At 48.7% G+C, this 24362-nt stretch overlaps 8 protein-coding genes across 8 annotated transcripts; 2 read left to right on the forward strand and 6 right to left on the reverse strand.

Annotated features, from left to right (window-relative positions):
- Positions 1 to 1507: 1507 nt before the first annotated feature.
- DFJ58DRAFT_651191 (uncharacterized protein) lies at positions 1508 to 7623 on the reverse strand (the record flags this gene model as incomplete). Its single annotated transcript, XM_041381607.1, has 22 exons — positions 1508 to 1693; positions 1760 to 1852; positions 1904 to 2077; positions 2130 to 2260; positions 2315 to 2453; positions 2508 to 2591; positions 2642 to 2797; positions 2848 to 2913; positions 2963 to 3087; positions 3138 to 3377; positions 3519 to 4120; positions 4150 to 4239; positions 4306 to 4409; positions 4469 to 4543; positions 4597 to 4744; positions 4795 to 4863; positions 4913 to 5172; positions 5234 to 5644; positions 5697 to 6380; positions 6434 to 6914; positions 6984 to 7317; positions 7389 to 7623. The coding sequence occupies 22 exons, from the start codon at positions 7621 to 7623 to the stop codon at positions 1508 to 1510; spliced, it is 4887 nt and encodes a 1628-aa protein (XP_041249868.1).
- Positions 7624 to 7943: 320 nt separating this feature from the next.
- DFJ58DRAFT_676379 (MCM2/3/5 family-domain-containing protein) lies at positions 7944 to 11481 on the reverse strand. The gene is made up of 7 exons (XM_041383119.1): positions 11105 to 11481; positions 10542 to 11058; positions 10069 to 10488; positions 9716 to 10017; positions 9126 to 9660; positions 8365 to 9078; positions 7944 to 8311 (listed from the first exon to the last, which is right to left on the reverse strand). Exons 1-7 carry the CDS (start codon positions 11392 to 11394, stop codon positions 8141 to 8143), a joined length of 2949 nt encoding a protein of 982 aa, XP_041249869.1. The 5' UTR covers positions 11395 to 11481; the 3' UTR covers positions 7944 to 8140.
- Positions 11482 to 11797: 316 nt separating this feature from the next.
- On the forward strand, positions 11798 to 13172 carry DFJ58DRAFT_903558 (protein-tyrosine phosphatase-like protein). Its single transcript, XM_041394870.1, has 7 exons — positions 11798 to 12059; positions 12109 to 12271; positions 12324 to 12357; positions 12405 to 12516; positions 12568 to 12611; positions 12663 to 12814; positions 12865 to 13172. The coding sequence occupies exons 1-7, from the start codon at positions 11861 to 11863 to the stop codon at positions 13010 to 13012; spliced, it is 852 nt and encodes a 283-aa protein (XP_041249870.1). The 5' UTR covers positions 11798 to 11860; the 3' UTR covers positions 13013 to 13172.
- DFJ58DRAFT_363123 (vacuolar protein 14 C-terminal Fig4p binding-domain-containing protein) lies at positions 13036 to 16872 on the reverse strand. Its single transcript, XM_041380030.1, has 14 exons — positions 16742 to 16872; positions 16621 to 16693; positions 16251 to 16572; positions 15828 to 16198; positions 15497 to 15777; positions 15370 to 15447; positions 14663 to 15315; positions 14549 to 14614; positions 14287 to 14499; positions 14128 to 14232; positions 13955 to 14076; positions 13822 to 13901; positions 13612 to 13771; positions 13036 to 13560 (listed from the first exon to the last, which is right to left on the reverse strand). The coding sequence occupies exons 1-14, from the start codon at positions 16743 to 16745 to the stop codon at positions 13173 to 13175; spliced, it is 2916 nt and encodes a 971-aa protein (XP_041249871.1). The 5' UTR covers positions 16746 to 16872; the 3' UTR covers positions 13036 to 13172.
- An 81-nt stretch (positions 16873 to 16953) lies between these two features.
- On the reverse strand, positions 16954 to 19307 carry DFJ58DRAFT_758942 (GatB/GatE catalytic domain-containing protein). The gene is made up of 11 exons (XM_041388322.1): positions 19123 to 19307; positions 18992 to 19071; positions 18796 to 18937; positions 18658 to 18737; positions 18505 to 18608; positions 18362 to 18446; positions 18201 to 18312; positions 17976 to 18148; positions 17712 to 17926; positions 17537 to 17655; positions 16954 to 17485 (listed from the first exon to the last, which is right to left on the reverse strand). The coding sequence occupies exons 1-11, from the start codon at positions 19289 to 19291 to the stop codon at positions 17196 to 17198; spliced, it is 1569 nt and encodes a 522-aa protein (XP_041249872.1). The 5' UTR covers positions 19292 to 19307; the 3' UTR covers positions 16954 to 17195.
- Positions 19308 to 19675: 368 nt separating this feature from the next.
- On the forward strand, positions 19676 to 21239 carry DFJ58DRAFT_363282 (uncharacterized protein). Its single transcript, XM_041380031.1, has 6 exons — positions 19676 to 19832; positions 19881 to 19976; positions 20029 to 20166; positions 20216 to 20449; positions 20506 to 20637; positions 20691 to 21239. The coding sequence occupies exons 2-6, from the start codon at positions 19903 to 19905 to the stop codon at positions 21016 to 21018; spliced, it is 906 nt and encodes a 301-aa protein (XP_041249873.1). The 5' UTR covers positions 19676 to 19832; positions 19881 to 19902; the 3' UTR covers positions 21019 to 21239.
- DFJ58DRAFT_758946 (uncharacterized protein) lies at positions 21116 to 21895 on the reverse strand. The gene is made up of 2 exons (XM_041388323.1): positions 21799 to 21895; positions 21116 to 21740 (listed from the first exon to the last, which is right to left on the reverse strand). The coding sequence occupies exon 2, from the start codon at positions 21432 to 21434 to the stop codon at positions 21180 to 21182; it is 255 nt and encodes an 84-aa protein (XP_041249874.1). The 5' UTR covers positions 21435 to 21740; positions 21799 to 21895; the 3' UTR covers positions 21116 to 21179.
- DFJ58DRAFT_758950 (Poly(A) polymerase) lies at positions 21116 to 24330 on the reverse strand. The gene is made up of 14 exons (XM_041388324.1): positions 24245 to 24330; positions 24067 to 24195; positions 23605 to 23863; positions 23376 to 23541; positions 23239 to 23328; positions 23042 to 23180; positions 22917 to 22989; positions 22741 to 22861; positions 22550 to 22688; positions 22237 to 22499; positions 22044 to 22167; positions 21911 to 21989; positions 21799 to 21851; positions 21116 to 21740 (listed from the first exon to the last, which is right to left on the reverse strand). Exons 1-14 carry the CDS (start codon positions 24259 to 24261, stop codon positions 21563 to 21565), a joined length of 1830 nt encoding a protein of 609 aa, XP_041249875.1. The 5' UTR covers positions 24262 to 24330; the 3' UTR covers positions 21116 to 21562.
- Between the last annotated feature and the right edge of the window lie 32 nt (positions 24331 to 24362).

Raw genomic sequence — 24362 nt, forward strand, 5'->3', positions numbered from 1 at the left:
TTGGATTCAGAGTCCTTCGTTGAGACTCGACACGGAACTTCAGAAGAGACAAGACGGCGATTCAATTCAGGAATAGTCTAATGGGCGCTCATGTTATAATCCCCGCGACCCTGTGGCATTTTACACTGTCAACATGTCCCTGAACCTTGTAAGGGTTCACGAAGCTGTCTCCCCGGGGCCCCGTCTGAATCGGAACATTGAGGTCCCTCAGGTACTAGGAATTCTTTCCCCTTAATTACATTCTATTTTTCCTAGGCTGTCACTGACCACGAGGCACCTGTATTTACTATCACGCTTGCAGCGCTCTAGCCTCTATACTTTCATCTCTGAACCTCTGTTCATGGTGTCACCAAGAAACGGCATGTTCTTGTCACTGGCTTAGCAGCTGGGACCAAATGACGTTTCAATACATTCGAATCTCCATTTAGAAGGACAACTCCTTGTTCTGTGACGTGTAGGATTGGGTTGCGATTACTGTCCGTTCCCCGTCTCATACCTTGATAACAGCCATCATCGTTTGACTGTAATCAACTTATCGTGGACTATGTATAAGCCGTACCCCCAGGCCTGACTCGGATACCCATCATGAACGGAGCAATTTTCAATTGGTATCGTGCGCACGCTCCACTGGAGTCCCTTTCATGCTCCACTTTGGCCCAGAGATGTGCGAGATCACTCAGCTGATCTTTGGGCCATGGTATCATGTGGGTATTCAAAACGCAACTCCATACCCACAACAAGAAACGTTTTGGAAAATGGACGGATTTGTGCCTCTTCCTACAGGGGTAGAGGATGCCATAGAAGCAGTGATCTTCCTGCCTCTATTTTCACATTCGGTGGTAGAACAGCGCCGCCCGATATTTCATCAAATGCTCGCCTAATTACTGCGGCAGGTGACCAGACCCTGAGAGACCGTCCGCAGGCGAGCAGAGTGCTTGTATCGATTAAATAATTGGACACTCCACCTCGGAGTTCACTACTGAACGCCGAAGCCTTGAGGGAGTGTTTCGACTTCCTTGTTCATTGCCTCGATGCATTCATTTGTCGATATCGTATGCCAAAGTTGCTTCGTCGGTTCCTCTTAATGACCTCTAGTCGGCTAGGCAGATCAAAGAGCATGCATGTTGTTAAAGTCATCAGATGCTGTGAAAAATCCAGCCTATCTCAGAACTCAGTGGTTATATTCTTGTCCTGTCTTCAGGAGTATTTCGTCCCACGGCTGCTGATAAAGAGAAAAAAAGGAGGGCCTTACAAAAGAGTGGGAATAACAGAGCGGTTGATAGCGAAACCTTCATCGGGCTCCGTCAACTTTTGAAGGATTAAGACCCCTAACCGTTCGTTATCAATCATTCCGCAATCGTACTACGACGCGTGTATCTGTAGAGTATAGAAGCTCAGATCAATCAAATGATGTGTTTCTTGTACCTATCGTTCAATGAAGACATCATCAATCCAAGCCCAGTGGCACGTAATTTAAGGTAAAGCTTTTCAATCGCCAAGGATACTATTACGAAGGGTCGGGTCGTCCATCAAGAAAAATTTTGTTCGCTCTGGCGATAGAACGAGGAGCTCGACATCTTTTACGGCCTTCCCTCAAAGAGCGTATGGCTTCATCGAAGTTACCGCGACCAATAGATGTTGAACGTTCGTGTATGCCGGCAGAGGGTATAAGTAAATCGTGTGAGGGATCATGCTGTACCTTGACAGTCTGGGTGGTGATGAACCATGGAAATACAAAGCCCAACATAGGTCCTCTCACCTCTTCGGAGTTACTTTGCAGCGAAGACGACGTCTTCCCCTGAGCCAAATGAGGGGCCTTCTTCTGTGTATCGTGCATTTCCAAAGCGGCTTTCTGGCCAATAAATTGAAGCATAACTGCCCAGGAACTACAAATGATGCATACCTGTAAGGATGATGAAAATGAACAGATCATCCCGAAAAAGTCATCTGGCTTCGGTCCCTCCGGCGAATCCAGGTCTTCGCCATAGTAAGAGAAGAGAGCTCGTAAGTCTATTTCAACGAGGGCAGCCATTTTATTGAGCGCGTCGACGCTTTGTGCCACTTCGAGGGTAAACGGCTAGCGTTTCTCGGACATTAGAACGCGAGCTCCTTCGGAATTAAGTATTCACCTGCATAATTGTCACGAATTGGTCGTTATCGGAGGGTGTGCGAATCTGCTTCAGCAGGCTTATTTCTTCTTTAACCTTGTCCAGCGATGTAAGTAAAGATTTGACGTTCTGTTGTAACGTGGGGAAGGATACTAAGACACAACATGAGATTATTCCAAAAGATATTGAATGAAATTGCCACTTACTACGAGCAGCTGATTCCACACTAGGCATCTCATCGATGAAAAGTGTAAGTGACGGATCGGACCGAATGAGGACTCGGGTAACATAATGCAGGAGAGTGGGGCATTCTGAGCTGCCCTTTGCGGTCCTTGTTTCCTTCATCTGCGACGCAATGCACATTGACATTATTGTCAAGAAAGTGTGTCACGAACTTACCTTCATGAGTGCTTCCAGGCGAAACCCACAGGCACCTCCGCGAAAGCTGGACCCATTCAATGCGTTCCCAACTGTGAGTACAGCCTAGAATCCTTGTCATCAGGTCTGAATCACAGATTCGGTATCGAACGCACTCGTAATATCAACTTGAAACGCGCAGATGCTCGTAATTCTATGCACGCATCATGAATGGTTTTTAGATCCGGACGAATTTCCTCGATCTCGAGTTCTAGCTTTTGGCGATATATCATGCACTCCAGCCGCTGCGGGAGTCTTGGAATCGTCATAATCTAAGACGCTGACTTGAATTGCAAGTCAAGGAGTCACGAGTGGCACTCACGGCACTCAGATATTGATCGGCCTTCGCTAGCTTGCTTACATCATGGAAATCCTTCATACGAGCGACCTTTTCAAAGAGTCAGAGTAGAGCGAGAAGGCAATCAGTAATAACGAACCTCTTCCGGAGATGGTAGCTGCTTGCTGATGGCCTTCAAGTCATCGATGGTCAGTTTGTCATCGAGACTTAGCAGAGCTTGACTGATTTCAAGAGGAGTCATTTTAAAACGCGAAAGCATGATAGCTAGGGAATGTAATCTGTCAATTGCTTTATGACGATTACGATGGACTAACCGATGTTATTAGCACGGGTAATATCAAGAAGGGTTGTAACACTTTGTTTCCGTGTGGAATTTGCGGCTTTGGAATGTGAGGTTGGTGTATTATCAATTGTGAACGTTGCTTCAAGATCATCTAGCTTGAAATCCAGTGAAATTGTGGATTCTACCCACACTGTGGCGCCGCAACTCTGATTATGGATTTTGGTCCAGAAGAAGGGCTTCAGTTTTGGCCCAGCGGCTTTTGTTTTATTTCCTATCCTGATTGCAGATCCACTCAGTGGGGGTGGAGGCGGAACTCCGGGGGGTCTTGGTGGTAGCTGAACTAGTGAAGCGTTGAGTGGCGGGGGTGGAGGTGGAGGTGGAGGTGGAGGTGGAGGCGACGAAAGTGCGGAACCTGAAGAAGGGAATGATGGAGGCGGAGGCGGAGGCGGCGGCGGCGGCGGCGGTGGAGGAGGGGGAGGAGGAGGAGGAGGAGAAGAAGAAGAAGAAGAAGAAGAAGAAGAAGAGTGAAAGACTGTCTGACTGGTGTCCTTCAACTCCATGGTAGGGGTCTCTTTACGATTTGGAACGGCCCATGGAGAAAGTGGCGGCGGTGGTGGTAGGGGAGGGGGTGGAGGTGGAGGTGGAGGAACGCCAGTCGCATTCGATGTTGCGCTTATATCTGTTTCTTCGGGCGTTTGCACAAAAATCGCACTGGACTTGAAACCTTGCGGTGGAGGTGGAGGGGGCGCGTTCCTGGACTTGAACTCCATTTCTGACATAGATGTCGATTTCGCAGCCAACAGTTGCCTGAGGTCTGAAACCTCCGTCTTCAGTGCTGTGTGTTCATTGTCTCGCTTGACAATTTTCTCGATGGTGCGACTCGCAATGAGTTGGGCGTCCATATCAGAAGCTCTTTCCTCTTGCCTCGTTTGAAAGCGTGAGTATACCGATTCAAGAGCGCGTTTGAGGTATACAACCTCCTTGTCTTTGGCGGCAAGAGAATCATTCATCTCACTTAACTAATTCAGAGTTAGTGGGGCGACATGTAGGTTATGGATGGGTGACATGCCTGAAGCTGCTGTTTATTCAATTCTTCATGGAGTGAGTGAAGCCTTGCCCTTTCGCGTTCTTTCCTTGCTTGCACCTCCTGAATCAGATGCATAAGCAACTGTTCAGCGAAGTGAGTGTACATAACCTACAGCATCGCGCGCGTTGTTCGAAATTGAGAGTTCAAGCGCTCAAGTTCCGCCTGTAGTTGGGTAACTTCCTTCTCCTTCTGCATCAGCCGTTGAACAAGTTTGTTCTGTCACGGAATCGGTTTAACCGTTACCACTAGTATGACAGTGATCGTACCTCATTTACTCCTTTGCTAGAAGCATTCGGCTTCTGCTGATTTGATCCTGTGCGTTGTTCAAGCCTTGTCTTGAGTGCCGAGTTCTTTGCTGTGCATGTGAGATCATTAATAAAACCGAGCTTGGATACACACACACCGTCTGAATCAGACCATCTATCTGGACACGAAGGCTTTCCAGCTCGCACTTCATCCCACCATCAACGGCATCAATGCTTATATCCTGGCCAGTAATAGGCCGGATTGCCTCAAGAAACCTCGTAATCAGAGGAATCCAGCCCAAGTCACTACGCGGAGGGTAAGTGCGCTTCAAGAAACACCACGAACCAACGTTTACATATCATCCGCAGTGAAGATCTGATCCAAAAATGTATTCACTATAGTTAGTTGATCAACTTTGACGTTCCTGTTATGCCTGTCAAATCATGTCATCAACTTTCTGAAAGAGGACTTACAATTCAGCATCACTCTTTATGATAGAAGACAAGCGGTGCAAAATACTCATTGATACGGATCCGAGCCCCACGTCGTTCGCGCTTTCTAGGAGATCATCCAGGAAGATGTCTGATTCAGAGTGTTCCTTTCTGTGGCCCCTACCGCCCCACACGGTGTTTCGTGTTCGCTCTCGCAGATCCTCTTCATCCTCGTACTTCTCCTCCATATAAAGATCCAGTTGAGTCAGTAGATAATCTGGCGGTTTCGTATAGCGGAGAGTCTAGACGATAGCTCTAGTCATCGTACAAAGTGGCATGATGGTGAGACAGATCATTTCTTACCACTATGACTTCATTTAAGCCTCGTCGCCCAAACTCTTCGCGCAGCAGAATGCGGTCTTCCAGGGATTCAGGACAGTTAGTGAGGGCATTGACGAGGGCCATGAAAGCAGTTCGCGCCTCCCATATACCATCTTCATCATGTAAGGATGCACTGTTGGCTGCAGGATCGTTACTCTGGTCTGATATACGCAAAGCAGCGACCAGAAACTCGAAGCGGTACAGTTCATCATAGGCGATGCGGTATTCTGATAATGCAGCCATGACGGCCTTGTGACCCTGATTGAACGAGAGTACACAAATAGCGGCAAGAAGTTCGGCAGCAAGCATGCGTGTCCTCAGAGAGGCGCCGTAAAAAGAATATGCTACATGAGTGATGATTGTAGGAGACGACAAAACGCTGTCAAATCCAGCCTAAAAACAGATCAGACATTATGGGGCCTAGTCAAACGAAGATCACGTTTACCTGAGTATTGAGGAGTACCCTGAAGCATTTGATGATCTCCAGTAGTACCGTACTTTCTATGTCCGCTAGGACTGTTCTCTTCCCGCCCTTGCCGACGAGTGCTGCAAGCGCATCACCCATTGCGTTCATGCCATCTTCCGCGATGAAGTCCTCGATCCATGGTAACTTTGCAGTAGATAGATGCACCCGGAGGGAAATGAGGTGCTTGACAAGCCTGGAATCCGTCCTCATGTTGCGCAAGCCATCAACATATCGCTTTGCAGATATCGCACTCTCTGTTTCGGCATTCTTCTCTCCACCTGAAGACGCCCACCAGTTGCCGAACATATTGCCAGTAGTCTGTGCTTGCAGGGGTTGCATCGTCTCTGTGACTTTGTCAAATTCGCCACTGGATCGATTGAGATCGGGGGACATAACCGGTGGCGCTGCGGTGCTTGTACCCCAAGTCACCATTGAGAAGCGCTTCAGTATTCCCGAGTCGCCTGTGAGCTGGGGAACCAGTCGAGGAAGGAAAGCTCCCCCGCCAGAAGTTCCCAATGTGGAATATGTGGACTGAGATGGTTGAGGAGCCTTTCTGTCAAGAGTCGAATGGAAAGCCCGTGCTTGTTCAATGATCTGCCGTTTCTTAGCAGCTGGTAATAGATACATCTTGTCCCTTGCGTCTCCTTTCAATGCCATGTGGTCCTGTTAATTAAATGAAGCCGTGGCAATAGACAGATAAGTGCAGGCTTTCTTACGAGGCAACGTTCGAACTCGGCTCGATCGATCTCCAGTGTCTCGTCTTCTAGAATAATCGATTGTGTTACCGACATAATGCTTCCGCCAGTCCGTTGCTCGACAAGGACTGGATCGCTCACACTCTTGCGCTTCTTTGACGATGATGGTGGCGAGGCAGGAGGTGCCGGCTGCTGCCATGCAAAGAGACTCGTGAGTGAATCACGCCAATCTGGAGAAGCTGATCGAGCGATGCTAGCATTCGCCGTCACTGCATCGAGAGTAGACTTATTCTGCTTTGCAGTACCCTCTGCGTCATCCTCTTCTGCTTGTATGTCCTCAAAACGCTTCAGGGTTTCCTCGGAAGGCTGGACGGAGGATGGTAAAAGAGCTTGTGGGCGAAGGTACCATTCCTCTGGTACGCAGAATCGCAATGAAGGCTTCTGGCGGGATTTTGCCAAGGACGACTGGATAAGGTCGGACAATACTGATGAGGATGAGATCCTCGAAGCTAATAAGGAAGTATACAATATGATGAGTGAGCATTACATTAGAAAAACACATCACCCTCACCCGCCATCCTGAATGATATACTCAAGGTTGCCTCCTCCGGCCATGGGCAAGCTCTTAGCAAGACCCAAATCCCCGACCACAGAACGAATGACATCCTCCACAGTCGAACTCCGAGCATAATATACCGTCCAAATAAACCCGTCATGAATCTCGGGCACACGCGCAAGCGAGAGAGACAAGGAGAGAGCCGCGTGTAGCGAAACCAAACGTAGTGCTGGGGAATGTAAATGGGATGTCAGGGGAAACGTGGAAAAGTGCCTCTGAGACGCATTTATCACTGGATGGTTTGATTGTTCCAGCAAGCGAGCAATGGGAGTCAACGGGTCGATGATGCCTGAGTCATTCGGAGGACGTGGCGATACTAAGTTCCAAGACCAAGCAATACATGTGCGCAGGATTACTCACCATCCCCGAGAACCTTGAGTTCTGCATCTTCCCACTTACGAACTTTCGGTTGACTACGAACGAGCTGCAGCGCCCAGCCACTATCATGTAGTTCTCCGAGGACACTAGATACCACTTCCTCCCGAGCAGTAAGTACTCCGATAAGGTCCTGGGCAAGTGCATCGGATGACACGCTGGGGTGATGAAGAGATCCGTTAGCCAGCAGGACGGGTACAATGAGTGAGTCGTCCGCCATAGCAGTCTAGGTGTTTTACAAGCGCGATAATAACTTCATCCAGTTCGATCGCCCGACGATGGCCAGTGGAAGCCAGTTATGTTACAACGCCTGGGCTCCTCTCAGTTAGTAGCTAGTCCTGCCAGACGGTCGGACTCCTGTCGATCCCGCAGATAAATTCCAGAGCTTCAAGTATTGGGACAACAGGTCATGGGAACAAGATATCCATTCTGGCATGGTTAGGGAAATACCGCGACTATTATGATGCACAGGGGGTAAAGTGGTCATGATGAACAAACCCATTTTCTAAGTCGATCCTTGCTGTTGGGCGTGACCATTGCAACAAGTTCAAGTTGTGTCGGCATACTTTCTTGTCTACTACTATTCCAGCCAATATCTTGCAGATCACCATCGTGTCATAAATTGTTGGATCCGAGATGAGGGAAATGGAATGAAAACAACAAGCAAGACAACAAGCGGGCGACACTGTACAGGAGAGCCCAATAGAATCCAGATACTCGAAAAAATGGCAACAAAATCATGCCACAGACGAAGTGCCCTCCGTATCCACCGACGGATGCACCATATAATACACTCTCATATTTTCCCCATCTTGAGTGCTGGATGGCTGAGCCGGCGCAGACTCATCCGTCGTAGACTCTGGCAGCGAGTCTTGAACATCACCACGCACCTCAATGAGGTAGTTGTCCTATCAAGTTGTGAGCATAAAACGATAAGGCAAGACCACCAGAAATATCTCACCTTCACCAACTTCCTCAGTAGCTTCGAAATGAGCTCCTTCTCATATTCCAGCTCATCCACATCCTGAATCTCCGATTCCTTCAACTCCAAGTACCAATCAATTAGCTCATCGCGGTCAACGCCCCGTCCAGTCTCACGCTCAACTGCAGACAGATGCAGGACTACAAGGCTCTGTAGCGTCATGTATTTGTCGTGCGTTATGATCATCCTTCTCTTCGGAGCAGGAGCAGGCGGTGGTGCAATATCAGGCACCATGCTGCCTGCGCGCGACGTTGACGATGGTCCAGCACCACCACTGCTTGTAGCAGTGCGGTTCAGGGCCATGCCCAGAGAGCTTTCCTCCTCCATCTGGTCCATCGCTTCCATCTCCGCTGCGCTCATCTCGATATCTTGACTCTCTTCAATCGCATCCGAGGTCTCGTTGGCAGGAACGTTCCGCGCCTCACGCTCGCCCTCTAATTCTTCCTCATCGAAATCGATATCATCTTGTTCGACATGGATAATACTCTGGCGCAGAAGAGTGTATGCTTCTCGCACGAAGACTGGCGTGATTTCTGCTGTGCAGTTGGCACGGGCGATGGCTTCGCTCAAGCGGATCATCGATTCAAGTTGACGAACGGTGATCCTGTAGGAATGACGTCCTGCTCCTGTTGCGTCATCCTGTCGGAGGATGCGGTACTTCTCTACGAGGATATCGGCGGCCTCTGGGGTTAGCTGCACAAAAATCAGTATTATCCAACGAATATCAGGTTGTCTCCTACCTTGGGGTTGAACGTCCTGGCATACCTGATGTACCGCTGCAGGGCCTCCGTACTGAACTCCGGGTTAATAGCTTCATCCTGGAACCGATGCACATTTACAATATGCTTAGCGATGTTCAAGTCCGTCTTCTCATCGCACTCGTCGAGTACAACAAAGAACAGATCAAACCTGCTCATAATCGGGGCGCTCATCGCGACGTTGGCCCTTAGCGTCCGCTTGCGATCGTAGCGTCCACCGATGGGGTTAGCTGCAGCCAGGATACTCGTGCGAGCGTTAAGGGTCGCATGGATGCCTGCCTTCGCAATGGAGATTGTCTGTTGTTCCATCGCTTCGTGAATAGCAACTTGGTCGGAAATGTCCATCTTGTCGAACTCATCGATAGCGCAAATGCCGTTGTCCGCAAGCATGAGCGCACCAGCTTCGATCGTGAAGTCACCAGTCTCTTCGTCTTTGACGACGGCAGCTGTCAGACCTGCCGCTGACGAGGCTTTTCCGGAGGTATAGACTGCTCGCGGGAGAAAAGAGCAAATATATCTGTCGGTGCATTAGCAGTTGGTTTGGTGTGCTTTTATCATCAGTTGAAACGTACTTCAAGAATTGTGATTTTGATGTGGAAGGATCGCCGACAATGCAGATATTGATATCCCCACGGAGGTGCATACCCTCGGCTGTTTGCTTGTGGACACCGCCCATAAGCTGCAGAAGGAGTCCTTTTTTGACAATTTCGTGACCGTATACGGTGGGCGCTATGCTCTCCACCAGCCGAGAGTATATGTGATCCGAGTCAATCATGCTCTTGAGCTCATCAAACTCAGGTTCGGTAAGCGAGCGGAGGAATGCTTGTCCATCCTCTTCGCCCTCCTCCTCTTCTCCACGAACATTAGTGCCACCCTAGAGGAGAAATTAAGATTCTTTAACGTGATCACAAGCACACATACATACCCTGCCATCAGCATCGTGTACCATGCATGCTAGGAATGCAGTCTTGTACTGCATGTCCCGCACACCGAGACTCTTAAGCCCCGTCACACCAGTTCCACCTACACCACCCGTTGATGCGTTTGCCCCGCTCTTACTCGCTTCACGCATTAGCTCCGCTTTGTTTCCACCTGGCAGTCCGAGCTGGCTGACATCCGGGACAACAATAAAAGTTCCAGTGAAAACACATTTATCTCCTGCCTTGGCACGTTCGACAAGTTCAGAACGAAGGATGACATCCAGAGATCGAGGCATGGAACCAGTGGGTATCTCGGATGGATTCTCCTGTATGCGGACCTTCTGCCAATCCGTAAATTTGGAAGTATCGATTTGAAGCTGCCATGCGACGCGGTTTCCACATGTAGGATTAGGACAGAGACTTGGCTGGACGTATATAAGCGCATACATCCATGTATCTTTGAGGGGCGTGACGTTACCTCGGTATATTTGAATTGCTGCTCTATCTCATTGACGAGACCACCGCAGACTTCACAGATGAAGCTACCGTAAAGGAGTTCAGGCCTCACTTCGCTTGTGCGAGTGACAGTGCCGCTGATACTCATTAAGGTGCCTATCTTATCGGTTCTTAGATCACGGATACCGGATACCAGAGGTAGATGGTAGAACGCGATGTTGAATTCTCGTGACTGGAGATTTGCGGAGTCGGTGGTAGCGGCTGTAGGATTGATCTTGAGGTACTCGGGCTCATACTCTGCGACGAGATTGTGCAGGGCGCGACGGAGGTAGGGAAGGAAACGGTAGTACTGCTTCTGAATCGCGTCTGCAAGGACGTCGTCTTTTTGTAGGAGATGTGTAAAGTCGACATAGAGGGTGGTTATCTCGTATTCACGCATAGTATGGATTTGCTGGATGTAGATCAATTCGCCCTCGATGACCTCTGGAAGATCGCCATCGGATGCGGGCGTTGAGGCCAATGCGACTTCTTCGGTAAACCTGTAGAAAGTAATCAGAACACACAATATATATTGATGTGACGTACGTCTTTAAGAAAGTCTCAAAGCTCTCAGACACGCTCTCGCCGACAGCATCTCTAACGAGTGGGACATCGCCATTTTGCTGATTTCTGGGTCGTCTTCTCCGTCTCGTTGTGGCACCGTCTTCTTCTGCCTCCTGAGCTTCGTCGTCGTTAAATGCAAGTGCATCAGATGTTGGTCTCCTGCCTGCGGATCTGGGTGTCCCATTAGAAGAGGACATGGTGGCCATGGGAGCGCTGCTTGGTGGCAACGACGACCTGGGCGCCGGTGGAGAAGATGGCTCGTCGATATCCATGTTACTGAATTGAAGAAGGAAAAAATTGCAATTCGAGATCGAAAGTTGGTGATTACAATCACTGTAAAGATCGCGACGCGTTTGAACACGAGTCTGCCTGCCCTCAAGCGTGACGATAAGATGTCACATCTGTGATACTAACACGTGATGCAGGTCACGCTTCCTTGAAGATGACTCAGCTAAATTTAAGACTAAGGCTTTAGTCTCGTAATACTACCCATTGCAACTTGCAAGCAGCTCCTTCAACGAGGAAATTAGGAATGCGAAATTCAATGCTCTATGTCAGTCTATATCCTAGCTTAGTCTACCAGCAATAAGCACTGTTGTTAATTAGGGGTATGAGCTTTATATGAGCTGGTATGATGCAAAATTAGCATTTGGACGGATGTATTTGCGAATATTTCCGTCAGACTCAGTCCTGACTCAGTGCTCAAGGCTTCAAACGAACGCTTCATTCCTGTCTCCAATGATCGCCACAGATTCCGGACTGGAGCCTCTTGATCCTGCATATGTGGCAGACGTGCTTTCCAGACCTCCTTTTGTTCAGATCCCAGGCGTGTGCAATGTCCGCGATCTAGGTTCATATCCTACTGCGACTTCAGACGTAGTTACAAAGCCCGGTTATGCCTATCGTTCAGCAGAGCTCTCCGGCATCACTGAAGAAGGTTTATTCTTCAAGTCTTCATAATATACGAAAACTCACTCTAATGCAAGGTGCACGGAAAATGGTCATGCTCGGAATTTTGACCGTCTTTGATTTACGATCAGATCCGGAGATGAGGAAGTATAGCTCTCCGATACCTACCATCGAGGGTGTAGAGGTAATCCACACGCCCGTATTCAAGAGCGAGGATTACAGTCCAGAAAAGCTCGCCAAGTGCGTACGTGCTGCCACCGTGCCGCCTCATTTATCACTGACCTTCCTGAAGGAGGTTTGAGCTCTACGCAACCGGGACAACAGAGGTATGCGACCTGATCAAGCATTTTATCATGTAATCGAACTCCCGCAGGCTTTCATGATCCTTTACTCCCAAATACTGGAACACGGCGGGCCCGCATTTGGTACCATTCTGCGCCATGTTCGGGACAAACCAAACTCTCCTTTCATGTTTCACTGCACGGGTGTGTTCATACTTCTTCTTTTCATCTGCGTAGTTTCTCAGTTTTTGTTAGCCGGGAAAGATCGGACGGGAATCATCGCTGCCATCCTTCTCAAGGTAAATCGCTGCCGTTAGTCCCTTTCAGCACCATAACCTCATTCCTTCCAGCTAGCAGGGGTGGACAATCACTTTATCTCACAAGATTACTCCCTTACACGGGTAGGGCGCGAGCCAGACCGCGCAAAGGTCCTAGGAAGACTCATGAAAGAGCCTTTGTTTGCTGCCAACTCTGAAGCTGCAATGCGCATGCTGACATCTCGGTATGCAAAACTCAAATCCTCCAACACTGATCCTCAACGCCTTTCCTTAGATACGAGACCATGCGAGCCTTCTTCAATCTCCTAGAGGAGAAGTATGGTGGCGTAGAGACGTATGTCAAGACCTATACCGAGCTAACAGACGAAGACCTGAAAACCATCCGTTCAAACCTCGTCGCCCCAGCAAAGTCTCGGATGTAGATATCTTGGTCTCTTGCCACTTACCTTGCATCATATGACCGATGCCCATCACCACTGCTCATCATTGATTCATCATGTTATCCACCATTAAAGTATCATGTGCATGCAAGTATGTACTGTATGTCCGCTGCAAACCAAATCAATCAAAAACAAAACCTATTCACCCCTTTCTGGGTCCTACTCCAGGTAAGCCCAGAGTCCGCCTCGGCCTCTGTTGCATTATCCCCGGTGTCGTCGCACCCTGCAACGTGCTTGCCAGCAGCCCATTCTGCCTTGCCTTGGGATTGAGCGGGCTCAGTGCAGGCTTCGACGGGATAATTGGCGGCACTGGGAGGTCACCTGTCACTCGCCGCCGCATTGGGGGTTTGGCGGATGCGGACGGCGAGAGCGGTGTAATGGTGATATCGTCCTGAGATGAAGCATTCCCAAGATCCTGACGTCGCGCTTTCTCGTGCTTGCTTTGTAGCGCGCGGAAATGGTTGAGAAGTTCTTGCCATTTGATCTCATCGCGGCCGAGCTTCGAACGTGAGGTGACGGGGTTGGGTGCCCTAGGATTTGTTATCATTAACGCATGATGAAATGAGAGTGGGTAAACTCACGCTTTTGGGGCAATATGGAGGAAGCCGGCAGAGTTGACTGCGTTGAGACGGTTACGGAGTGAAACGAAAGCGGTGGATTGGGGGAGCAGCATGAGCAGCCCATATAGGCACTTGAACAAGTAGGGGTAACGCTCAGGCTCGAGGAGTTGAAGGCGTAGATCTTCCAGAACATCATCAATCTCCGATTCATCCTATTGGTAGATAACTCACAAGTGAACACGGGAGATTCGATCAGCTGCACTAATTTGTCGACTTGGATTAGCAGTGGGACGGTGATCTCCAAATCAGCACTGGCATAATATTTGTTAGTAACGATCAAATACGCCATGTGAGACAAATTTACAAGATAGATAGCAAATTTGATGCATGCTCGTAAGCCTGCGCAAGCAGGCACAACGAAAACACTGCAACCGCATTATGGCACCATGACCTGTAAAGCGTGGTAAACAGCGCTTGGCCATCTTGCTGCACATGTCACATCAGTCAAAAAATCAAATGAGAATGCGATCAACCAACCCTTGTCTCAAGGCTCTTCAGCCGTTTTCGGAACTCCGCCAGCTCAGGCGAAGTAATCAGGATCATATTCAACTTCTGCACGATCTCGCTTGCAAACTCCAGATCCTGTATAATAGCAGTCAGCTAACATCGCATTAGGGACCACGAAAAACGAGGAACCTCTTCTTTCTCCAAAATTTCTGCAAACGTCTTATATATCTTCTCCGTATTGAGATTGAGACACAACTGGCGAATGATGAGACTGCCGCGGGCCTCAAGCAGCTTCCTATCTGTGCTGAAGAGTTCGAGAAGGTTCATCATGAAAACCTTGAAGTAGCTCTCTTCTGAGGAGGACGATATTTGCGCGAGGAGCTGCAGGTCTTGCTTGATAACCTAACGAAAATATGAGTCACGCGATACAAGTCAATGCATATTTGAGTACCTCTTCGGACGAATCCGACAACGTCTTCAGCAACGCCGGGAAAGTACCATCATCCATCGCAAGAATCTGACAATCTCCTCAGTTTGTACATCCTCCAGACGGATTCAAGCACACCTTCTTCGGTGCTTTCTGGTGCAGCATTATAAGCCACTTCAGTGCAGCAACCCTAGTCTGTTCATGCTCGCTCAAAAACTGTATCGTCAGCTCATTAACCGTCGCCTGATAATTAAACTGGTCTGCTTCCTCCTGCACGGGTGAAGGAGGTGATGGAGCTGGAGGTGGTGGAGGTGGCGGAGCACCCACTACACTATTTGATGACATGCGTGATTGAGGCCTGCTCGAAGATTCCGTGACGGTAGTTTGCATTGTCCCTGAGCGAGGACGCTGGATCATGGTGGTCTTATCGGATGAAGATGATGGCTGGTTATCGCCCATTGACTCGGGAGAAGAGGCATCTCTGGACGGTGGCTGTACAGTTATTTGTCGTGAAGGTTGGGGAATTGGGGTCGGTGAGCTTGCTGGCACGGTTGACTTCTCTAGTGTGTTCTGTCGAGATAGGCCCTCCACTGGCCCGGGTAGGTTTTGGATGACGCTCGAAAGCAGCGTGTTGGTCCGGATTGCAGCCGACTGGATCATCGGGACATGGTGTGCTAGATTCGGGAGTATGGCAGGAATAAGGCGAGGCGTGAAAGGCACCATAACATCGGGCACAAAGGTTAAGAACTCGGCAAACCAACGAAGCGCTGTAGATTGTTGAATTTCGTCATCTGCGCACGCAAGATAAGTCTAATGCAGTGTTAGCTTGGATGGAAACAGCTCACGTTGGTTGTCAAGTTGTTGTATGAGAATTTCTATTATGGCTGCATAGTCTATCCGCACACCCTGCCCAGGAACCAAGGCTGCACGAGCAGTGAGTGGTTTCAATAAACGTGTTTAAACAACCCCTACCTCCAGTGCCGCGATAGTCTTCTGATTTGTGCTCATCCTTCAAACTGTACTCTCCATCATGATCGTGACCAAAGTCACTCTCAGGGATGAAAAGTGCGCGTTCAGAGTGAGACATCGTGATATCAGGAAGCTTCTCATCTGAGCGTCGTAGATCGGAGGACTCAGCGTGTTCTTCTTTGCGTTGACGAACCATACTGACGTCTTTGATTTCACGTAGGAAATCGGCAAGAATGTTTTCTGTGGCTACGCGCACATCCTCGGTGGGGTCTGATAGGTACTTCCTGGATAGGTGCATCAGCGAGAATCTTGACTCACAAACCTTCCAACTCACAAGAGGCCGTCTAGGAACTCTGGGAGGTACGTTATAAGCTCGAGCTCCGGGACCGAGTCAAGCACCGTTATCCATGATACCAAGTAGCTCCTTGTGAACGGACTAAGAACATATATCCTGTCTTGCAGAAGCGGAATGAAGCGCGCGAGGGAGAATGCCTTCTTCTGCACAGTGACGTTTTCTCCTAGGGATCGGTCATCGGGGTAAGCAACAAGTATACTCTGCTCCTGAGAATCGAACAAGTCGCGAATCCTCTCCGTCTCTGGATACTGCGGAATATACACCGAAGCTGTCTCTGCCACAATATCCTTCAGAAGTCTATCAAGCAGTTCCGCCCCATTCTTGACCGATAGCTCTGAATCAGCAGCTAGCTGAGAAGTTCGGCTCAGTCGTAATGCAAAACTTGACGAGGAGCTATCGCACTTTACTGAGGGCGTCGAATATAGGGTTGAAGTAAACAAGAACCTCGCCCTTGGACACCTTGGCGATGTTGTACAAACATTCGGCGGAGAAATATCGTATTCTGTTTTCTGGATCCGTAAAGCATGCCAGGACAGGTTCGATGAATTTCTCCATGTACGGGGCGACGTCAACGCCGAGGGCAATAGCTGTACCAGCTAGGCCAATGAGTCCTCCATTTCTGATGTGAAGGGGATTTGACGCATTGCTGAACATATCCACTAGCTGTTCAATGATCTGGGTTATACGACGTTGGTCACTTTGTTGGTGGCATTCCCGAATCTGCCTGAGAACGCTCAACACATTACTATCAACTGCAAGCGAGTATAATTACTTCTCTAATTCGAGAGCGGCTGCCTTTCTCTTCTCATAAATCTTGTCTACGAGCTGCTTTGCCACGGCGGTGTCTGCAAGAAGATGTCAAGTAGCCATTTGATTGCAAGCAAAGGACTTACCCATGACTCTGGTTGCCCTACAGTCTACAACAGAACTGACCGCGCAGATATTAATGAGAAAAGCGGCGTCAAGCCACCACTGGAAGTTAACGGGACAAACTGAGTGTACCTGGCCCCACCGCGCCGCGCTTGATGATCATCGTCACGTGACTCTCTTGACAGGCGGAGTCAGCTTGAACTATGTGACACGTGGTTCAAACGTTCATGGAAGGTGTACGGCGTAGATGACCAAATACATGTCATCATCATCATCATCATCATATCATCGATCATCAGCCGAGCTACTTAATACTTGGCTACCACTACATGATATCCTGATGTGATTCGATAAAAGAAGCTATGTAGTGTGCCAGTTTGGCTGCTTCTAGAACCGGATCATCTCTTGAACCTGCTGAACTTTGCTGAGCGAAGAAGAATCACTTAAGAGGTTAGACCATTTGATATCATAAGGAAGCTATCTTTGTAAAACATCTTCTAGCACAACACGTGCATTCTGTGCATCAGCACGTCCACGGCTGAGCTGCATGACTTTACCCACTAGCTTGTTGAGAACTCGAGGATTACCTCGGCGCACTGCTTCCGCCTCTTCAGGAAGCGCTTCAATAGCTTCAACACACCATGCTCGAGTGGAGGCGTTATCGTCTTCTGATACAGCTTCAAGAGAAAGCTCCCGTGCAAGCACAGAGGGAGCTGACGAAGAACGATTAGCAATGATATGCTTCAATAACGATTTCCCCGAAGTCCCTGGTAGTGATAATTGATGAATATGACGCTGGACGAAAAGAGAAGGCTTACCAGTAATTTTGTTATTCTGCACTAGGTCAATGAGTTCGCCTAGTTGCTCGACAGATACGGGATTATCACTGAAGGTCTCTTTCCGAGCAGTCAACTGCCCGATGAGCTCGTGCGTCATCCTGGGTGTAAATATATATGCATAAAACTCCTACAACTAGGAGAAAATCAAACAAACCAGTTGACAACGACTCTCGGGTCCCTCTGTTGTGCGAGGGAGTCAAAGTAAATCACAGCGCCCTTTCCAAGTTCGCCATCAAATCCAACCTCGCGACCTGAGTCGACAGCCATGAGTACATCTGTATCACGCTCGGATAGCCCAAGATTCAGCAAACGGGCACGGGTTGCATCAGGGAGGTCCGGCATGGTCTTCCGGATTGTCTCAATGTACTCCTATGCGGTGTTTCAGGTGACATGAGCAGAATTACAAGTGGGCTGTTACCTCGGATAACAGCAATGGAGGAATATTCGGGTCCGGCATGTATCTGTAATCAGGGGAATCTGCCTTGCTTCTGAGCTTGAAAGTTTCGGCCTTATTTTCATCAAATCCTCTGGTGTCCTGCGGCACAGAGCGGCCACTTTCGAGCAGCTCGATATGACGAAAGACCTCTGAAGCTGTTTGAACATCAGCAGTAATTGGGAATGGCTGCGCAGACAGTTTACTAACTGATCGCCATCATCATGAATTTCACGCTGTTGAGATTTTTGATCTCGCAACGAGTGCCATGCGGCTGTCCGTGTTTGTTGATAGATACATTCACATCACAGCGGAAGGACCCCTGCAATGAATTAAGAACGAATCACATTTAAAGGAGACATATTTCCCACTTGCTCCATGTTGCCATCACTAGAGCCAACACAGCGAAGGACGGCCTGCAATGCCCGAACATAATCTGCGGCCTCTTCGGGGGATCTATATAGGTGGACTCAGTTACCACCACAGGAGAATGATGTAGATCAAAGTAATTCACCGCATATCAGGCTCTGAAACTATCTCTATCAATCCTGAGCCAGCTCGATTTAGGTCAATAAGTGATGCACGTCGAAGCCCGTCAAATGTGGATTTCGCCGTATCCTGTGTACATTTCGGCTTCGGTTCATACACAAAACTGCATCCGTCTTACCTGTTCAAGTTGAATCTGCGTGATTCCAACTGAAACATCGCCTTTGGAGAGCCTTATATGGCCACCCGAGGCCAGCGGAGCTTGTGGAAGAATAGATTGTCGGTGTTCATACTCTACGGAATTGTGAGTTGAGCTTACAGTAACGCTGAGTTATTTGATACCCTGCCGGGAGGTCAGAGTAAAAGTAGTGTTTCCGGTCGAACGCCGAATGGCGATGAACTTTGGAGTTTAGTGCTAACGCCGTCCTGACCGCTAACTCCACGCATTTTGGGTTCAATATCTGAAACGTGAGGTCAGCTTGCATGCCGGGGAGAACGGGCGAGGGTAGGCCAACCGGTAGTGTTCCAGGGAATGCAGAATCGAATACGGACACAGTGGTATTGGGTGTCTCACCCGGACGAGATGTGAATGACTCTGTGCATGTTAAATTAAGTAGAACGCAGTCATTGGATTGGAGAGACGCACCTGAGAATAGCTTGCGGCGGGACTTGATCTGAGCGTGCACTTCGATACCTATAATTACTTGCCAGCCGGGCCACCGCTTGTCGTGGATTGCTTCGCGAGTATGGATTTCTCGTGGACGCCAGAGCTGGTGCAGCTGTATAGAGCGCCATGGACAACGTCGAACAAGCATCAAAATTACAACTTTCCTTTCTGAGAAACCTTGCAAGTGCTCTTCAATTAGCAATTGATCATCATATCATCCTGTCAGGTGCAATCTGGACCAAATATAACGCATTAGGCTGTTCAAACCTGTGCGTAGCTGATCATCTTGTATAGAATACGATTTGCTAGAACGCTTGTATCCTTGTCCTAGTCGCCGCCAAAAGCCGCTCATTCTAACCCACTTCCTTCCATTATTACGGACATATTAGTATTGCATCACAAGCACTATGCCCGCAAATCTCCATTCGAACCTCTGGTCGGTGATCCGACAGGACAGCATTAGCACTACTGTCAGGGAGGATGATGAAGAGCCTTTCCTTCCAGTTTACGAACCCCCTGTGGGAAGCAAAGTGTAACTCTGTACCCCCGAATGGCTTCTTTTGTTGCTGATTGATCTGCTCCGTTGCTTATCCTTTGTGGGGTCGTTTATCTATGCGGTGTCGATCATGAATAGTACTAGATATCGGGGACCGCCTCTCGCACTGGCAAGATCGACTACTTCAAAGTGCGTACGTATATATCCTGTGTGGTTTTGTGGCTGCTAATAAAGCCCTCAGTCTCTCAGAATCGTTTTTGCAGATGGATATACAAGAGACGGTGGTATATACCTACAACTTACAGGTTGAGTCTGCTCCCCTGCAATTCTCCGTGCTGTACGTCGTCCCGTCTTATTCCCCGTCGTCATGATTTACCTGGAATGGACAGCGTCGAACCTGAAGCAGATCACCCCAATCACTACACCCTGACACTTTCAATGAAAGTTGGTCATGTTGAAAGAGCGCTCTGTACTCCAGTCACCCTGAGACTATCAATAGACCCCCGGCGGCTGGACTTCTCTGTTTTGTAAGTTACATCATGCCAAGCTTAACAGGAAGGCTTACCCACCTGCCAGCGTCTTTCCTCCACGAACGTGTTTACCAGCTGGCTGTCTCTACAACCTTCGCGTTTGGCTCCTGACTGCAGGGATCGACCATCGGATATTTAGCGATAACGATCTTTGGATTGGGAGAGATCCCGATTTTCTATCCGTCGGAGACGCTTCATTTGCTGTACTGCGAAATGCAACACAAGACATGCTGATATATCAGGGCATCGTAGGTCGTGCACACGTTAGCTTCATAATAAGGTTCGTCCTTACTCCATAACATAAGACCTTGGTTAAATATAAACTAAATTATGTAGATGGAAGCTCGTAGAAGTCGGCCTATACAGTCTCTCCCTAGAGTACGAAGCAGGAGGCGCCGGCCGAACACTCTTCGAAGATTACTACATGAGACTAGAATGCGAACCACAAGTCGTCTCATTCCTGATCTAGTACGTCCCCCTTCCACAAAACTTCCACTCACAACCTCACCAATTTCCCTCAGCGCCATACCCGTAACTTCAACACCTGCCGGCGCATCCCACCGCCTCCGCTTCTGGCTCCGTACACCCTTCCTATCGCAGTCCCCCGCCTCCTCCACCGTCTCTCAGTCCGAATCATACATCTACCAGCGCATATGGAAATCAGATGATTTCAAGATAGGCGCTGGTCTCAACTTTGATGCACTAGGCTCAAAACTCGTGATGGGCGTCCGCGATCCAGATTCACCGCGAATAGAACGTGATCTTCCGTGTTTGAACCCTAGTCGACGCCGGAGCTTGCGGATACCTACGAATGCGATTGGTAGCTCGTCTCTGTCACACAATTTTTGATCCCACCTTACATATTTATGAACCTGATTAGTATACTTCTCATCTCACGACAGTTCTGACATGCACGTTTATTTCATGTATTTATTCACATCTCACATGTAACATCGAAGAAAATTTATAGTTCATACGTAAACTACGATACAAAATTGTGTCTGTGGATTTTAAAATGCCGAAATACGAAGGAAAAATATCGACGCTGCCAAATTTGAGTGCCAAGACGAAGAGTGATTAAAGTGAAAAATAGCGCGGACGCTAGGGGTGGAGATGCGACAATAAAAGCCAACGGACATAGGTGTAGCACTCATCCCACTGTACTGCGCTGTTGAGGTCTGAACGTTTGCCCAATGTATCTCGTCATGTGCTTCGGTCCCTGTGGAAAAATGGATAAATAAACCAAACACCTGCAGGATGGCCATGCCAATGAAAACTGGGCTGTTGTGTCATGACAGCTGGTCTGTGGCCCCCACAACGAACAAGCTGGAGCAGAGCTAGAGCTTGGAGAAATTGTTCAAGGGACCAGCACCGCTGTGAGGAGACCTTTTATCTATTGTGCTCCCGTGGCGACGGCAGCGTTTTCACCAAGGGGAAGCTGAGGTGTCTTGATTTCGCTGACAGCCCTGTTGATAGGAGCATATAGGCCATTGGTTTCGCCATGTAACGTCGTACTTGAGAATGACAAGCCTGGAATACCATTCTCGCCATCTTGTGTCGTCTCCGATCTGCTGAGCACGCAGCCGCGCGAGATCAATGGTAAAAATATGTGAAAGAGTGTGTACCAACCGTCTCTTCTTGTTGGGCATGTCGGGCGAGGTATTGCTCGACTTGCCCGATCCCTTCACATACATCATAATGCAGGTCAGTCATGCTCAAGGACACTACCCAAACAACCCACTTTGCCAGTTTTCGGGCGTTTCAACGCCTGTTTCGGTTGTCGCTCGCCTTCATCAAATACGTAGTCGGGAAGAGCAGAACTAGTGAAATGAGTGAGATCGGAAGGGATGACTTGCCGCATCGAATTGCACGACCTTTTGATGTTCCGCACCACAATACCCATCGTATCTTCGTCGTACTTCTCCCACATCTTGACGAGCTTGGTAAACTCGGTGGTCGGATATGATATATCGAGCCTCCGTGGGCCCACAGCACCAACTTGAAAACAGAGAATTTGATGAGCTGCAGACATTCCGCAGGGAAACTATGTAGGAACTGAGGACGCACGAGGCTTGGGTTCGATAAGAAGTCCAATGTAGAATGTCGTCGAGTGCACTGTGCTCGAACCATCAAGGCCTTCAATGTCAGCTTTTGTTCGCTTGGCGATGACGTCTGAGATCTGTCCCTGTGCAACCTGTCTCACTTCCTCTTCCGTAATACAATGTGAGACTTGATCAAAGCCTTTGATAAATGGATGCGCGAGAATCAGTGAATCGACGTATTCAAGCTTCATGACCAGTTGCCGTATCCGAGACTCGACGGTTCCTGCCCTAGACGTGACTTGCAGACTTGCCGAACATACAACGGAAGGAACTCTTACCATTTTATCTGCAGATCAGCAGTAGCAGTTGATGCGATAACTTGAAGGTAATATCGATACTTGTGGAAGAAGTCGTGTTTCAGGAAAAGTTCTGACCAACTTGCCGTCCCAACGATGACCTTGTCCACGATGTCTGCTCCTATACGACCTTGAGAATACCACAAAACGTAGAATTACAAGGAGTACACCACCTTTCTTAAACTCTTCGGTGACAATCATCTGTGTGGATGCTGTTACATTGTGAGTTGAGCACATGGCAGGATATGCAGGAGTGATAATAGGCATCCTATGTGATCGATCTGCAGGATAAAGCTATGGAAAGTAGATGAAAAAAAGTGCTTGATCTGCTAAAAAGAATTAAACATACTTTTGGATTCCAAACGCGAACTTGTAACGGCCCTTCTTCTATTTGTTTCAGCAGCACCGGTTGGGGCCATGACCTGGATATCAATCGCATACATGCACACAAGGAACTTCCATAAGCAGGCGCACCATTGGTACATGATGATAAAAAATCGGCTGACGATCGCCCCTGCGGTAGCATTGGGATATAATTGACATATTCGAGCGACGAGGATTGCCCATGCGACACCGCCCAAGAACCCGTTAACATTCGAGTAGATGGCCCTCCCTGAACGCGGTGCATCAGCAAAGCCCCTTATCCAAAGTCATCCAGTAGAGCAACTCACGTTGAGCCCAGAGCTTGATGCATCGAAGTGAATCTCGATAGACCTCAACATGGGGCACCAGACGCAGAATTTCATCATTCACCCGTGAACCTACGCGCATATGAATATCGGTGAACAATACTAAATGCAGTACCTACCTCCAAGACTCCGCACACACCGCTCGTCTAGATTTCGCAAGAGGTTATCATCCTTTAATGACAAATCATCTGGTATAGATGATAGCGCCAGACGAGCCATCAGGAAATCTAATGGTATTCCTGAAATTTTGGTCTTGATAATTGGGACGTACGCTTCCGGCACACCCTAATCATCATCATCGTCATCATCAGTCTACTGCAGAAGCCAGTGCTATCGGATCAAACTCACCGATACCTCCGTAGCATCCTCTAGTTCTCTAAGCATCGGCTCGAAGATTTGGAAAAAGTCTTCGCGAGATACATGTTTAGGAACAACGCAAAGAGTATCAATATCGGACCCAGGTCCATGAACGCCGAGACGGTATGAACCGAAGGTAAATATTTTTCCCCCAGCAGCGTTCGCCGCTGCTTCCGAAAGTCCGCGAGACAAGGACACCTCATACACAAATTTTTTGACGGCGGCAGCTACACGTCCGAGCACCGTTTCCCTGCGAAAATCGAAAGCGACCTCAGCATCGCTTGCCTCTCCAAAGGATGCACTTGAAAAGGCTAGATACGGAGAATAATCCGAGAACCATGAAATGCGTATCCAGTGATCGTCAACGATAGCGCAGCCCCCATGAGGTTCTCGGCGAGCCGGTTTTTGTCCGCGCATCGACGTTCAACGAAAGCAAAAAAGTATTGATCCTACCTGAGCCGGGCCTCCTCCACACTCTCGAAAGTATTCTGTCTTCTCAGTTCCTCCATCAAGGTCGCTGTTACCTCCTTTTCCCTCTCAGTCGAATCAGCCGTCGAGATTGGCGGTGTAACCCCAAGAAACCTGGGATGTTTGTCAGCTCAATGGTTAGATGAATGAAGCTTGTATTTACCCTCTCTCCGTAGTCATGATTGCGTGAAGTCGAGGCAGTAACTAACTTGCGGCTGAACTTGCGTCGAACGACTTGATCGTGTAGAGTTGCGGGCAATGGAATTGGAATCACCCGCGCC

This window comes from Suillus subalutaceus, assembly GCF_016647625.1.
Source record: "Suillus subalutaceus strain FC151 chromosome Unknown DFJ58scaffold_5, whole genome shotgun sequence".
Lineage (NCBI taxonomy): Eukaryota > Fungi > Basidiomycota > Agaricomycetes > Boletales > Suillaceae > Suillus > Suillus subalutaceus.